The following is a 15,633-nucleotide window of genomic DNA, read 5'->3' on the forward strand; positions in this document are numbered from 1 at the left end:
CTTTTTTAAAGGAAATTAAAACTTAAAATGGCACTGAGTTAAGGATCATCAGAATTATCAGAATTACCAAAGTTCAAAGTGCCATAACTTTGTCAAAAATGATCGAAACGTCGTGAAGTTCGAACTTTATCTGTAACCTATCATGAGGAAACGATGTGCCAAGTTTGAAATCATTAACTTTAAGCGTTTAGAAAAAAAGTCCGGAAAACTGTTCTTTGCGTGACGGACTGACGGACTGACGGACTGACGGACTGACGGACGGAGGGACGGCGTGCAAACCTATAGTCCCCTCCGGTTTACACCGGTAGGGGACTAATAACTGCATTGATAAATATGAGGAAAGATAAATAAAAGAAAGAAAGTAAAGGTGAGGAGTGAAAATGAGGAAGTAAAGAGCATGATGAAAAGTGTATGATGAAAAGTGTATGATGAAAAGTGTTTGATGAAAAGTGTTTGATGAAAAGTGTATGATGAAAAGTGTATGATGAAAAGTGTTTGATGAAAAGTGTATGATGAAAAGTGCATGCTGAAAAGAGCATGCTGAAAAGAGCATGATGAAAAGTGTACATGATGAAAAGTGTATGATGAAAAGAATTTGATGAAAAGTGTTTGATGAAAAGTGTTTGATGAAAAGTGTATGATGAAAAGTGTATGATGAAAAGTGTATGATGAAAAGTGTATGGTGAAAAGTGCATGATGAAAAGTGTATGATGAAAAGTGCATGATGAAAAGTGTATGATGAAAAGAGTTTGATGAAAAGTGTATGATGAAAAGTGTATGGTGAAAAGTGCATGATGAAAAGTGTATGATGAAAAGTGCATGATGAAAAGTGTATGATGAAAAGTGCATGATGAAATGTGTATGATGAAAAGTGTATGATGAAAAGTGCATGATGAAATGTGTATGATGAAAAGTGTATGATGAAAAGTGCATGATGAAAAGTGTGTGATGAAAAGTGCATGATGAAAAGTGGATGATGAAAAGTGTGTGATGAAAAGTGTATGATGAAAAGTGCATGATGAAAAGTGCATGATGAAAAGTGGATGATGAAAAGTGTATGATGAAAAGTGCATGATGAAAAGTGCATGATGAAAAGTGCATGATGAAAAGTGCATGATGAAAAGTGTGTGATGAAAAGTGTATGATGAAAAGTGGATGATGAAAAGTGTATGATGAAAAGTGTATGATGAAAAGTGCAAGATGAAAAGTGTTTGATGAAAAGTGTATGATGAAAAGTGTTTGATGAAAAGTGCATGATGAAAAGTGTATGATGAAAAGTGTATGATGAAAAGTGCATGATGAAAAGAGTTTGATGAAAAGTGTATGATGAAAAGTGCATGATGAAAAGTGTAAGATGAAAAGTGTATGATGAAAAGTGTATGATCAAAAGTGCATGATGAAAAGTGTATGATGAAAAGTGCATGATGAAAAGTGCATGATGAAAAGTGTATGATGAAAAGTGCATGATGAAAAGTGTATGATGAAAAGTGTATGATGAAAAGTGTATGATGAAAAGTGTATGATGAAAAGTGTATGATGAAAAGTGTATGATGAAAAGTGTATGATGAACAGTGCAAGATGAAAAGTGCAAGATGAAAAGTGCATGATGAAAAGTGTATGATGAAAAATGCATGATGAAAAGTGTAAGATGAAAAGTGTATGATGAAAAGGGCATGATGAAAAGTGTGTTACATATTTATGTGAATGTATGTGAATTACCATTCAGGTCTTTGCTTATCCTGTGTAGTAGATTAAGGGTTGTTGTGGTTGGAGGGTCAGGAGCCCTTCTGAAAAAGTGTCCGGAAACGGAAGTGACCGGAAACGGAAGAGGAAAAAGACACGAGGAAGAAAAGCGACGAGTATTATTCTTCCTCGCCCCGCTCCGACGAAAGGTGGGATCGACCTTGCGCCGCGTGGAAAAGCGGCGTTCCGAAGCCCGTCTGGCGAGAGGAGTTACCGGGACGTGTACCTACCCAGTGGAGACCTCAAGTTGACGTGGGGCCGTGCATCGACCCCGCGTCTGGCACCGTTCGTGGCACCGTCTAAACAGACGCGGACGGGTCGCACGTTGGGGCCTAACACGCCTTGCAAGCGGCGTGGGGCTTTTGGCTTGCTTTACCGTACCCGCTTCGCGTGGCCACGAGGGGCTGCAGCCGCGGTGCCTGGTACGATACCTGCCCGGTGGAAACACGTCCACCCGGGGTTCGTTCAACCGCCCGAGTGCGGCGACGCCGACCAGCATCTTGGTCAGGAGGGGCCCAGAGACATTGTGAGGGGCAGAGACCAAAAGGGGGTCGTGAGTACAGAAGGGGACACACATATATAAGATGGCCATCTTAATCATATAAGGAATTGATGGATTGTTGAGTGTGAATTGTTGATGGTTGTTTGTTGTTGATTGCTCGGGGAAAATATCCGTGATTGTGTCCTGGAAATTGTATGATATCTTTACCCTGGAAATATATCATTGAACATCAGTTTCTCTTGGGTGGAATTCATAGGGATTGCGTTGCGAAAGCGCATATATAATACTACTTTCTGGCGAAGGTCCTCTCACGGTCCGGGGGTCACCGAGACCAGGTAGTCACCGAGGGGACCACGTAACAGAATTGGGGGCTCGTCCAAATTACGATTTGCGGATTCGCAATTGGGTCTACGTCCGGGATCTAAAAGTGTATTTGTATAAAATAATAAAATAATATTTTTATTAATTAAAATTTATTAATTAAGTATTAATTGGTAAATTTTTGGGGAAATTGGGGTAAAGTCTTGGGTGAAGGTTAACAGGTGTTAACGATAGTCACCATGGCGTTTGTGGCACAGAACTTTGCGGTAACACCGAGTGAGGCACAGTTCCGAGCGTTACTAAAGTCGGACCTCTTGAAATTGGCCAAACATTTTAACTTGGAGGTCCGAACTAATGTGAGGAAGGCAGAGTTGCAGGCCACGGTGATACAATCTATGGTGGGATTAGGAACATGGGACGAGTTAGCCTGGGAGTGGCTACCCGAAGAACCAGAAGATGTTGAGCTCCGGAAACTGGAGTTGCAATTACGGAGCCAGGAACGGATTAAAGAAGAAGAAAGGAAAGCAGAAAAGGAAAGAGCAGAAGAAGAAAGGAAAGCAGAAAAGGAAAGAGCAGAAGAAGAAAGGAAAGCAGAAAAGGAAAGAGCAGAAGAAGAAAGGAAAGCAGAAAAGGAAAGAGCAGAAGAAGAAAGGAAAGCAGAAAAGGAAAGAGCAGAAGAAGAAAGGAAAGCAGAAAAGGAAAGAAAAGAAGAGGAAAGGAAAGCAGAAAAGGAAAGAGCAGAAGAAGAAAGGAAAGCAGAAGAGAGGAGAGAAGAGAAACAAGCAGAGGAAAGGAGAGTGGAACGAGAACTCCAGGAAAGGTTAAAAGAAGAAGAAAGGAAAGTAGAAGAGAGGAGAGAAGAGAAACAAGCAGAGGAGAGGAGAGCTGCAAGGGAACTCGAAGCAGAGGAGAGAAAAGCAGAAAGGGAATTAAAGGAACGTGACATGGAGCTTCAGCAAGAAATCAAATTCAAGGAGCTGGAGTTAATGAGAGAACGGGGAGAGGCACCACCCTTGCTGACGGGGTCGACACCTAACCAGAAAACCTGGGATGTGGGCAGACATGTGAGGCTGGTTCCACCGTTCAGTGAAAAGGAAGTCGCGAAATTTTTTCCACACTTTGAGAAAGTGGCTCGACAATTAAACTGGCCGGAGGAGGCCTGGACCATACTCGTGCAAAGTGTGCTGGTGGGGAAAGCTCAGAAAATTTATTCGGCGCTACCAATGGACCAATGTGCAGATTATGAGGTACTGAAGAAGCACATCCTCAAAGCCTATGAGTTGGTTCCGGAAGCTTACAGGCAAAAATTCAGGAATGCCAGGAAGAGGGAGAGTGAGACCCATGTGGAGTTTGCCAGAGTGAAAGAAAACATGTTTGATCGGTGGTGTGAGTCAAAAGGAGTCGGGAAAGACTTCAAAACATTGCGTGACTTGATCCTGGTGGAGGAATTCCAGCAGTGTGTCCACGAGGACATAAAAGTGTACCTGCAGGAAAAGAAAGTACCAAAGTTGTGGGACGCAGCCACCATGGCAGATGATTATGCCTTAACCCACCGAATAGGGGTCCACAAACCTAACTACTCGCCTAGACTTCAGCAGGGGAGTTATGGAACACCCGGTGCGGAGAACGACCTTACATGGCGGCGGCCTCGAGATGATTATGGGGACAACTATGATACCCCACCTGTTCGAAATCAAAGGGATGCGGGCCCAAGACAAACTTATAGTTCGGGGGGCCCGAGGCAGACCACGAGTTTTTCCTCCGGGCCTACTTGCGCTTTTTGCAAGAAACCTGGACACTTGATGTCCAGTTGTTACCGCATGAAAAGGGAAGACCCAGAGCGGAGTCCGACTATTACGACTCCAAATGCAATGGCCATTGTGAGAAATCGCCATCAAAAGGGTTACCAACCATTTATTTCAGAGGGGTTTGTGTCACGGGATGGAGCCTCGACTAACCGGAAACCGGTTAGGATATTGAGGGACACAGGGGCACATCAATCTTTAATGCTTGAAGGCATTTTGCCATGGTCCGAGGAGACGGCAACGGGGGATAGTGTTCGTTTACAGGGGATCGGGGGCGGTGTTAGTGCTCCCCTTCATGTCATCCATTTGGAGTCCGATTTGGTGTCAGGACCGGTCACCGTCGGTTTACAAGCCACGCTTCCTGTAGAGGGTGTATCTGTGGTTATCGGGAATGATTTGGCCGGGGGTCAAGTTTATGGTAACCTGAGGGTTGGTAAAGAGCCCAGCAGGGAAAATAACACCACCCCAGCTCGGGATGGCGACAAAAGTGCCAAGTTATTTGTAGGGGGACTGAACTTCAAAACAGAGGAAGAAGTTCTGACCTCTGTCTTCAACAGATATGGGCCGCTGGTGGAAGTGCGGTTGGTAAGAGACTGGGAAACGCAACAGTCAAGAGGGTTCGGCTTTGTCACGTTTGCCAGCACAAAAGACGCCAGAGAGGCAGAGAAGAATTGGAATGGCAAGGATTTGGAGGGTCGGACCATAACAGTAGGGAAGGCATTTCGTAGGCGTCGAGAGGTCTACAGGAGAGGACAACTGGGCGGTAGTTTTGGTGGTGGCCGCAATCAATATTATTATGGAGGCTCCCTGAGTTACGGCCGCTCCCGAAGGAAGGATTGGCAAAGTAGTGGCCGAGAAGGAGACCGCTATTCATGGGACTACAGGGACAAGTGGTCCCACCCTAATTATTAGGGAAGTTCTGAGAAGTTGAAGCACTGAATGCGGCGGAGCCGCCGAGCCAAGATTCCTACACGGATTAACCGTGAACGCCGTTCCTAAAGGCGTCCATGTAGTGAACATTCATGCACGGACTAACCGTGAACTCCACGTTCCTCAAGGCGCCCATGTAGAGAACTTTCCTGCACGGACTAACCGTGAACTCCACGTTCCCAAAAGGCATCCATGTAGTGAATACTCGGCTTGGCATCCCGGAAAAAGTGCTATCGAGTGGCTTAACTTTGGATCTTTGATCAACCCCTTAACCTTCATTCACAAGAAACTGACGGTCAAAGTCAGAGGGTCATGAGATGGAGTTTGATTTGGCAGGGACAATGTCGTTGCTGGTGCTTAGTCCAGAGTGAGTAATCTGGAGGGGTTGTGGTGAAATTTTGGTTGTTTTATTTTTAAGTGATAACTGTGCCCGGGGGGAACTGATAATGTGGGGGGGTTGAGTTATCTGGTTTGTTTCTCCAAATTGGCCGGCAAAGAAAGTTTTCGCGGGGTTCAAACTTTCTTTCTTGAAGTGGGGGAGTGTTACATATTTATGTGAATGTATGTGAATTACCATTCAGGTCTTTGCTTATCCTGTGTAGTAGATTAAGGGTTGTTGTGGTTGGAGGGTCAGGAGCCCTTCTGAAAAAGTGTCCGGAAACGGAAGTGACCGGAAACGGAAGAGGAAAAAGACACGAGGAAGAAAAGCGACGAGTATTATTCTTCCTCGCCCCGCTCCGACGAAAGGTGGGATCGACCTTGCGCCGCGTGGAAAAGCGGCGTTCCGAAGCCCGTCTGGCGAGAGGAGTTACCGTGACGTGTACCTACCCGGTGGAGACGTCAAGTTGACGTGGGGCCGTGCATCGACCCCGCGTCTGGCACCGTTCGTGGCACCGTCTAAACAGACGCGTACGGGTCGCACGTTGGGGCCTAACACGCCTTGCAAGTGGCGTGGGGCTTTTGGCTTGCTTTACCGTACCCGCTTCGCGTGGCCACGAGGGGCTGCAGCAGCGGTGCCTGGTACGATACCTGCCCGGTGGAAACACGTCCACCCGGGGTTCGTTCAACCGCCCGAGTGCGGCGACGCCGACCAGCATCTTGGTCAGGAGGGGCCCAGAGACATTGTGAGGGGCAGAGACCAAAAGGGGGTCGTGAGTACAGAAGGCGACACACATATATAAGATGGCCATCTTAATCATATAGGGAATTGATGGATTGTTGAGTGTGAATTGTTGATGGTTGTTTGTTGTTGATTGCTCGGGGAAAATATCCGTGATTGTATCCTGGAAATTGTATGATATCTTTACCCTGGAAATATATCATTGAACATCAGTTTCTCTTGGGTGGAATTCATAGGGATTGCGTTGCGAAAGCGCATATATAATACTACTTTCTGGCGAAGGTCCTCTCACGGTCCGGGGGTCACCGAGACCAGGTAGTCACCGAGGGGACCACGTAACAAGTGTATGATGAAAAGTGTATGATGAAAAGTGTATGATGAAAAGTGTATGATGAAAAGTGTATGATGAAAAGTGTATGACGAAAAGTGTATGATGAAAAGTGCATGATGAAAAGTGTATGATGAAAAGTGTGTGATGAAAAGTGCATGATGAAAAGTGTATGATGAAAAGTGTATGATGAAAAGTGCATGATGAATCGTGCATGATGAAAAGTGCATGATGAAAAGTGTATGATGAAAAGGGCATGATGAAAAGTGTATGATGAAAAGTGTATGATGAAAAGTGTACGATGAAATGTGTATGACGAAAAGTGTATGATGAAAAGTGCATGATGAAAAGTGTATGATGAAAAGTGTGTGATGAAAAGTGTATGATGAAAAGTGTCTGATGAAAAGTGCATGATGAATCGTGCATGATGAAAAGTGCATGATGAAAAGTGTTTGATGAAAAGTGCATGATGAAAAGTGTATGATGAAAAGTGTATGATGAAAAGTGTATGATGAAAAGTGCATGATGAAAAGTGTATGATGAAAAGTGTATGATGAAAAGTGTATGATGAAAAGTGTATGATGAAAAGTGTATGATGAAAAGTGTATGATGAAAAGTGTATGATGAAAAGTGTATGATGAAAAGTGCATGATGAAAAGTGCATGATGAAAAGTGCATGATGAAAAGTGTATGATGAAAAGTGTATGATGAAAAGTGTATGATGAAAATTGTATGATGAAAAGTGTATGATGAAAAGTGTATGATGAAAAGAGTATGATGAAAAGTGTATGATGAAAAGTGTATGATGAAAAGTGTATGATGAAAAGTGTATGACGAAAAGTGTATGATGAAAAGTGCATGATGAAAAGTGTATGATGAAAAGTGTATGATGAAAATTGTATGATGAAAAGTGTATGATGAAAAGTGTATGATGAAAAGTGTATGATGAAAAGTGTATGATGAAAAGTGTATGATGAAAAGTGTATGATGAAAAGTGTATGATGAAAAGTGTATGATGAAAAGTGTATGACGAAAAGTGTATGATGAAAAGTGCATGATGAAAAGTGTATGATGAAAAGTGTGTGATGAAAAGTGCATGATGAAAAGTGTATGATGAAAAGTGTATGATGAAAAGTGCATGATGAATCGTGCATGATGAAAAGTGCATGATGAAAAGTGTATGATGAAAAGGGCATGATGAAAAGTGTATGATGAAAAGTGTATGATGAAAAGTGTACGATGAAATGTGTATGACGAAAAGTGTATGATGAAAAGTGCATGATGAAAAGTATATGATGAAAAGTGTGTGATGAAAAGTGCATGATGAAAAGTGTATGATGAAAAGTGTCTGATGAAAAGTGCATGATGAATCGTGCATGATGAAAAGTTCATGATGAAAAGTGTTTGATGAAAAGTGCATGATGAAAAGTGTATGATGAAAAGTGTATGATGAAAAGTGTATGATGAAAAGTGTATGATGAAAAGTGTATGATGAAAAGTGCATGATGAAAAGTGCATGATGAAAAGTGTATGATGAAAAGTGTATGATGAAAAGTGTATGATGAAAAGTGTATGATGAAAAGTGTATGATGAAAAGTGTATGATGAAAAGTGTATGATGAAAAGTGTATGATGAAAAGTGCATGATGAAAAGTGCATGATGAAAAGTGTATGATGAAAAGTGCATGATGAAAAGTGTATGATGAAAAGTGCAAGATTCAAAGAGTATGATGAAAAGTGTATGATGAAAAGTGTATGATGAAAAGTGTATGATGAAAAGTGCATGATGAAAAGAGTTTGATGAAAAGTGTATGATGAAAAGTGCAAGATTCAAAGAGTATGATGAAAAGTGTATGATGAAAAGTGTATGATGAAAAGTGTATGATGAAAAGTGTATGATGAAAAGAGTTTGATGAAAAGAGTTTGATGAAAAGTGTATGATGAAAAGTGCAAGATGAAAAGTGCATGATGAAAAGTGTATCATGAAAATTGTATGATGACAAGTGTATGATGAAAAGTGTATGATGAAAAGAGTATGATGAAAAGTGTATGATGAAAAGTGCATGATGAAAAGTGCATGATGAAAAGTGTATGATGAAAAGTGTATGATGAAAAGTGTATGATGAAAAGTGCATGATGAAAAGTATATGATGAAAAGTGTATGATGAAAAGTGTATGATGAAAAGTGTATGATGAAAAGTGTATGATGAAAAGTGTACGATGAAATGTGTATGACGAAAAGTGTATGATGAAAAGTGCATGATGAAAAGTGTATGATGAAAAGTGCGTGATGAAAAGTGTATGATGAAAAGTGTCTGATGAAAAGTGCATGATGAATCGTGCATGATGAAAAGTGCATGATGAAAAGTGTTTGATGAAAAGTGCATGATGAAAAGTGTATGATGAAAAGTGTATGATGAAAAGTGTATGATGAAAAGTGCATGATGAAAAGTGTATGATGAAAAGTGTATGATGAAAAGTGTATGATGAAAAGTGTATGATGAAAAGTGTATGATGAAAAGTGTATGATGAAAAGTGTATGATGAAAAGTGTATGATGAAAAGTGCATGATGAAAAGTGCATGATGAAAAGTGCATGATGAAAAGTGTATGATGAAAAGTGTATGATGAAAAGTGTATGATGAAAATTGTATGATGAAAAGTGTATGATGAAAAGTGTATGATGAAAAGAGTATGATGAAAAGTGTATGATGAAAAGTGTATGATGAAAAGTGTATGATGAAAAGTGTATGACGAAAAGTGTATGATGAAAAGTGCATGATGAAAAGTGTATGATGAAAAGTGTATGATGAAAATTGTATGATGAAAAGTGTATGATGAAAAGTGTATGATGAAAAGTGTATGATGAAAAGTGTATGATGAAAAGTGTATGATGAAAAGTGTATGATGAAAAGTGTATGATGAAAAGTGTATGATGAAAAGTGTATGACGAAAAGTGTATGATGAAAAGTGCATGATGAAAAGTGCATGATGAAAAGTGTATGATGAAAAGTGTATGATGAAAAGTGTATGATGAAAAGTGCATGATGAAAAGTGTATGATGAAAAGTGTATGATGAAAAGTGTATGATGAAAAGTGTATGATGAAAAGTGTATGATGAAAAGTGTACGATGAAATGTGTATGACGAAAAGTGTATGATGAAAAGTGCATGATGAAAAGTGTATGATGAAAAGTGTGTGATGAAAAGTGTATGATGAAAAGTGTCTGATGAAAAGTGCATGATGAATCGTGCATGATGAAAAGTGCATGATGAAAAGTGTTTGATGAAAAGTGCATGATGAAAAGTGTATGATGAAAAGTGTATGATGAAAAGTGTATGATGAAAAGTGTATGATGAAAAGTGCATGATGAAAAGTGTATGATGAAAAGTGTATGATGAAAAGTGTATGATGAAAAGTGTATGATGAAAAGTGTATGATGAAAAGTGTATGATGAAAAGTGTATGATGAAAAGTGTATGATGAAAAGTGCATGATGAAAAGTGCATGATGAAAAGTGCATGATGAAAAGTGTATGATGAAAAGTGTATGATGAAAAGTGTATGATGAAAATTGTATGATGAAAAGTGTATGATGAAAAGTGTATGATGAAAAGAGTATGATGAAAAGTGTATGATGAAAAGTGTATGATGAAAAGTGTATGATGAAAAGTGTATGACGAAAAGTGTATGATGAAAAGTGCATGATGAAAAGTGTATGATGAAAAGTGTATGATGAAAATTGTATGATGAAAAGTGTATGATGAAAAGTGTATGATGAAAAGTGTATGATGAAAAGTGTATGATGAAAAGTGTATGATGAAAAGTGTATGATGAAAAGTGTATGATGAAAAGTGTATGACGAAAAGTGTATGATGAAAAGTGCATGATGAAAAGTGTATGATGAAAAGTGTGTGATGAAAAGTGCATGATGAAAAGTGTATGATGAAAAGTGTATGATGAAAAGTGCATGATGAATCGTGCATGATGAAAAGTGCATGATGAAAAGTGTATGATGAAAAGGGCATGATGAAAAGTGTATGATGAAAAGTGTATGATGAAAAGTGTACGATGAAATGTGTATGACGAAAAGTGTATGATGAAAAGTGCATGATGAAAAGTATATGATGAAAAGTGTGTGATGAAAAGTGCATGATGAAAAGTGTATGATGAAAAGTGTCTGATGAAAAGTGCATGATGAATCGTGCATGATGAAAAGTGCATGATGAAAAGTGTTTGATGAAAAGTGCATGATGAAAAGTGTATGATGAAAAGTGTATGATGAAAAGTGTATGATGAAAAGTGTATGATGAAAAGTGTATGATGAAAAGTGCATGATGAAAAGTGCATGATGAAAAGTGTATGATGAAAAGTGTATGATGAAAAGTGTATGATGAAAAGTGTATGATGAAAAGTGTATGATGAAAAGTGTATGATGAAAAGTGTATGATGAAAAGTGTATGATGAAAAGTGCATGATGAAAAGTGCATGATGAAAAGTGTATGATGAAAAGTGCATGATGAAAAGTGTATGATGAAAAGTGCAAGATTCAAAGAGTATGATGAAAAGTGTATGATGAAAAGTGTATGATGAAAAGTGTATGATGAAAAGTGCATGATGAAAAGAGTTTGATGAAAAGTGTATGATGAAAAGTGCAAGATGAAAAGAGTATGATGAAAAGTGCATGATGAAAAGTGTATGATGAAAAGTGTATGATGAAAAGTGTATGATGAAAAGTGCAAGATTCAAAGAGTATGATGAAAAGTGTATGATGAAAAGTGTATGATGAAAAGTGTATGATGAAAAGTGTATGATGAAAAGAGTTTGATGAAAAGAGTTTGATGAAAAGTGTATGATGAAAAGTGCAAGATGAAAAGTGCATGATGAAAAGTGTATGATGAAAATTGTATGATGACAAGTGTATGATGAAAAGTGTATGATGAAAAGAGTATGATGAAAAGTGTATGATGAAAAGTGCATGATGAAAAGTGCATGATGAAAAGTGTATGATGAAAAGTGTATGATGAAAAGTGTATGATGAAAAGTGCATGATGAAAAGTGTATGATGAAAACTGGATGATGAAAAGTGTATGATGAAAAGTGTATGATGAAAAGTGTATGATGAAAAGTGTATGATGAAGAGTGTATGATGAAAAGTGTATGATGAACAGTGCATGATGAAGAGTGTATGATGAAGAGTGTATGATGAAAAGTGTATGATGAAAAGTGTACGATGTTTGTTTGCAAGAAGGAGGGATGAAAGCCAGCCCTGTCGCTATAGTTTGAGTGAGACAGAAAGTAAGACCAAAGATCCTGACATATTTCTCAAATATGTAAGATGGTTCCAGGCACTACTTTAGCGCTCCTAAATTAGAATGGTAGTACTACCCTGAGCAGTTGCTGTACACCACCTACTACCTAAAAAACAGGTCCAAAGTGGATGCGTGTTTTTAGCAGACACCATCTCCTTACTGGATGGCCTTTAGCTCCGGAAAGAAGCTCATCCGTCCTTTAGCTGGAATTATTTTTAGTCCTGCAGGGTGTCACAGTCACCCTCACCACTGGCAAGCCGGTGAAGGTAGTCAGTTTAGTTGCCGACTACCAGACCATGTGGCAGGTAGCACTGGGTTACACGTTACCAGTGGCAGTCAAGAGAGAGACTGAACTGACTAAAAATAACATGAAATTAATTAATTAAAATATGAGATTAATTAAAAATAAGTTAATTAATAGATAAATATATTAAAATATGAAATTAATCTCTGATGATAACAATTTTCAGTGAAAGGTCATTTGTTTTAAGTTTCAATTCCAAAAAAATTAAGTGAAATGAATCTGCGAACATGACATTTCTGTGTAGAAGTCCATTTTTTCGAAATCTCAATTCCAAAAGGATGAAATGAATCCCCCAAGATAACAATTCAAAGTTGAAATCGATTTGGTCAAAACATAATTTCGAAGAAGATGAAATGAATCTCCAAAGATCTCAATTTTCAGTTGAAGGCCATTGGGTTTAAATATCAATTCCAAGAGGATGAAATAAAAAAAAATTGTTGGCAATTTTCTGGAGAAGGCCAATTGGTCTAAATATCAATTCCAACAGGATGCAATGAATCTCCTGAGATAACAATTCTCAGTCGAAGGCAATTTGGTCTAAATTCAGTTTCAGTAGCAGGCCACAGATATAGAAATCATAAATTAAATTACAGAGCTTAACCACAAGCTTGTGCGATCATAGATATGGCACTCTGTCAAAAATATATGGCATTGGAGGGAAAACCTTAAATTATATATGCTGAAATTAAACTGTTGCTCAAAAGTCACATACCTTGGCAAACAACAGAAGCATCTTCATGATGTCCACAATTGTGAGAGTGCCAACCCTGATGTTGGCAATGTGAAAGGTAAGATTCTGATCCAGTACATTGCACATTATCCATCAATATGGAGCCGTTTCCTCGTCCAAATGCTGCACAGCATGGGGATGATCGGGCAGATCCACAACCAAGTTGGCGACACACGACATTTGCATCTGTTACACTCCATGCATCATCACAAACAGTGCCCCATGAATCTCGGTAGAACACCTCCACACGACCCTCACATCGACCTCTTCCTCCGACCAGACGGACAGACATGGCTGAAAAAGTAAAAGATAAAAAATAACTCATTGACATCGTCCCCGAAGAAACGAATAATTTTATGTCAAATTCAATCAAAGAGCAAACATTAAAAACTTTCCTGAAATACATGGCAGGATAGGTCAGGAATATTACAATCACTTTTGAGGTGTTTAGAGTCCATTTGTTGAAGGAAAATAATTTGGTCCTGGTGATAGCAAGGAGATATTGCATCATGGAGTGTGCCCTACATTTACCATTGATTTCCGGTTACCTTTTTCTTTATTAGGGCTCCCTTCTTAGCATACAAAAGGAACGTGGACGCAGGTAGAACCAATTTGACCAATCATACCTGGACTCTCTCAATGCCACAGAAATAAAACTTTGCAGATGATCTCGTTCATTTTACTGGGGAGAGGATTGATTGTGGAGAACAGTGACTCAAGTAGTGGGACATCACAGGGTTGTATTTACTTTTTTGGGTGAAGAGAAAAGGGATGCAGGGTAACATTGAATAAATACTGACAGCAAATTCACGTTTCATCAAAACTCTCACAGACACCTCAATCACTGCACATGGAAATCACTGCACATGGAAATCACTGCACATGGAAATCACTGCACATGGAAATCACTGCACATGGAAATCACTGCACATGGAAATCACTGCACATGATACAAGGGAACTATGGAAGAAGGAAACAGGAAACATGGCACAAGGCATTAAATGTTACCCTGCATCCCTTTTCTCTTCACCCAAAAAAGTAAATACCACCCTGTGATGTAAATACCACCCTGGAGAGAGTGCTCTCGCGAGATCACGGCGAGGTCACGTCTTTTCGAAGCTGTTCCATGCGCTCACGCTTTCGAAGCTAAGTGATCTTTCACATTTGTGTTTTTGGCATATCTTTATCTTTCTTTCGGTGTATGTACATATTGGGGTGACTTTAATAGGTTTGTCGGTGTTGGTTTTTCATACCTGTGTACAGAATCGTCGGTTTTTTTCGTATCGTGTATTCTGAGGCCTAGTGTAGTGCTAGTAGTAGTAGGCTACCGTGTCCTCAGACCTTGGCTTGAGGCTTTTGTTTTTTGTCTCAGCGGTTCTTCAATCGCGCTGCAACTACTGTCGGTCTCTGTTTTTCACGGTCTTTTTACCCATACTCCCTTGTTTTAAAATCTCAAAAAAAAAACCAAAAATTTTTTTTCTTTCCCTGTTCTTATCCGCTTGTACATTCTTATTTGTTCTTTCGTTCTTCGTTCTTTTGCTCTTTCGTTCTTCGTTATTTGTTCTTTCGTTCTTCGACCACGTTGTTCGAGATCACGTGATCAAGTTGTTAATACATGTTTCATCTGTCCCCTGAAGAACTTTATTATTATGTCATATTCTATAACACTTTTTTCTACTTCTTCTATAAAAGGATGCTTTCGACTTGCTCACCAATTCTATTCATTCAAAAAAAAAATTCCATCTCTTACAGTGCATCTTTCATTCATTCCCTAAACTCTCCAGAACTCCACCCATCCTTCAGCGTCCTCAAACGTATTTTTGACTCGAATGTCTCAAGAAACTCATTTTGCAATAAATGTTCGTTTCCCATAAATCATACACTTTTCAAAATCCAATCTCACCCCTCCCCTCCAAATCTTCCCCATCACCCATCTCTGTCAAATCTTCCCAATGGCCCCTCCCCCCCAAATCTTCCCAAACACCCATCCCTTTCAAATCTCCCCCCCTGCCCCTTCCCTCCTAAACTCCCCCCACACCCCTCCCCTCCGAGACTCTCCCTCACTCCTCCCCTCCTAGACTCCCCTCTCACCCCTCCTCCTCAAAGCGTCCTCCCCGCTTCTTCCCCCTTCCAACTTTCACCTTCATCTTCCTCAACCTTCTGCCTCACTCTTCCCCCTCCTCAAATAACACCTCACTGCGCCTCACCCAAACACCATCAAACCTTTTGTCCGCCCCATTCTTCCCTTTCTCCAAGCTATTCTGTTATCTCTGACACACCTGCAACAGCTCTCCCTACCTCTTCCTCCTCTTCCACATCCTGCCCTACCGCTCCCCCCCTGTTCTGTATCCGATGCTCCCCCTTCCTCTTCCTTAACAGTATGGACCTCAAACATCCGGGGCCTTCGCTCAAACTTAACTGATCTCTCCATACAGGTTGCTTCTGACAAACCAGACGTGATCTGCTTAACAGAAACCTTCCTCCTTCATGATGTCTCTGATTCCTTGGTATCTCTCCCAGGTTACTCCCTCCTCCGGTATGA

General features: G+C 39.9%; 1 protein-coding gene across 2 annotated transcripts in view; it reads right to left on the reverse strand.

Annotated features, from left to right (window-relative positions):
* The window catches only part of LOC137413304 (scavenger receptor cysteine-rich domain-containing protein DMBT1-like), a 102,359-nt gene extending 88,977 nt beyond the window's left edge, over window positions 1-13,382 (reverse strand). For both annotated transcript variants that reach the window (XM_078780035.1, XM_068098698.2), the window contains exon 1: window positions 13,074-13,382. In XM_078780035.1, the coding sequence (XP_078636161.1) occupies window positions 13,074-13,185 (112 nt within the window). In that variant the 5' untranslated portion in view covers window positions 13,186-13,382. The remainder of the gene's footprint in view (window positions 1-13,073) is intronic.
* Between the last annotated feature and the right edge of the window lie 2,251 nt (window positions 13,383-15,633).

The sequence above is a fragment of the Myxine glutinosa genome, chromosome 6, assembly GCF_964187855.1.
Source record: "Myxine glutinosa chromosome 6, kmMyxGlut1.1, whole genome shotgun sequence".
Taxonomy (NCBI): domain Eukaryota; kingdom Metazoa; phylum Chordata; class Myxini; order Myxiniformes; family Myxinidae; genus Myxine; species Myxine glutinosa.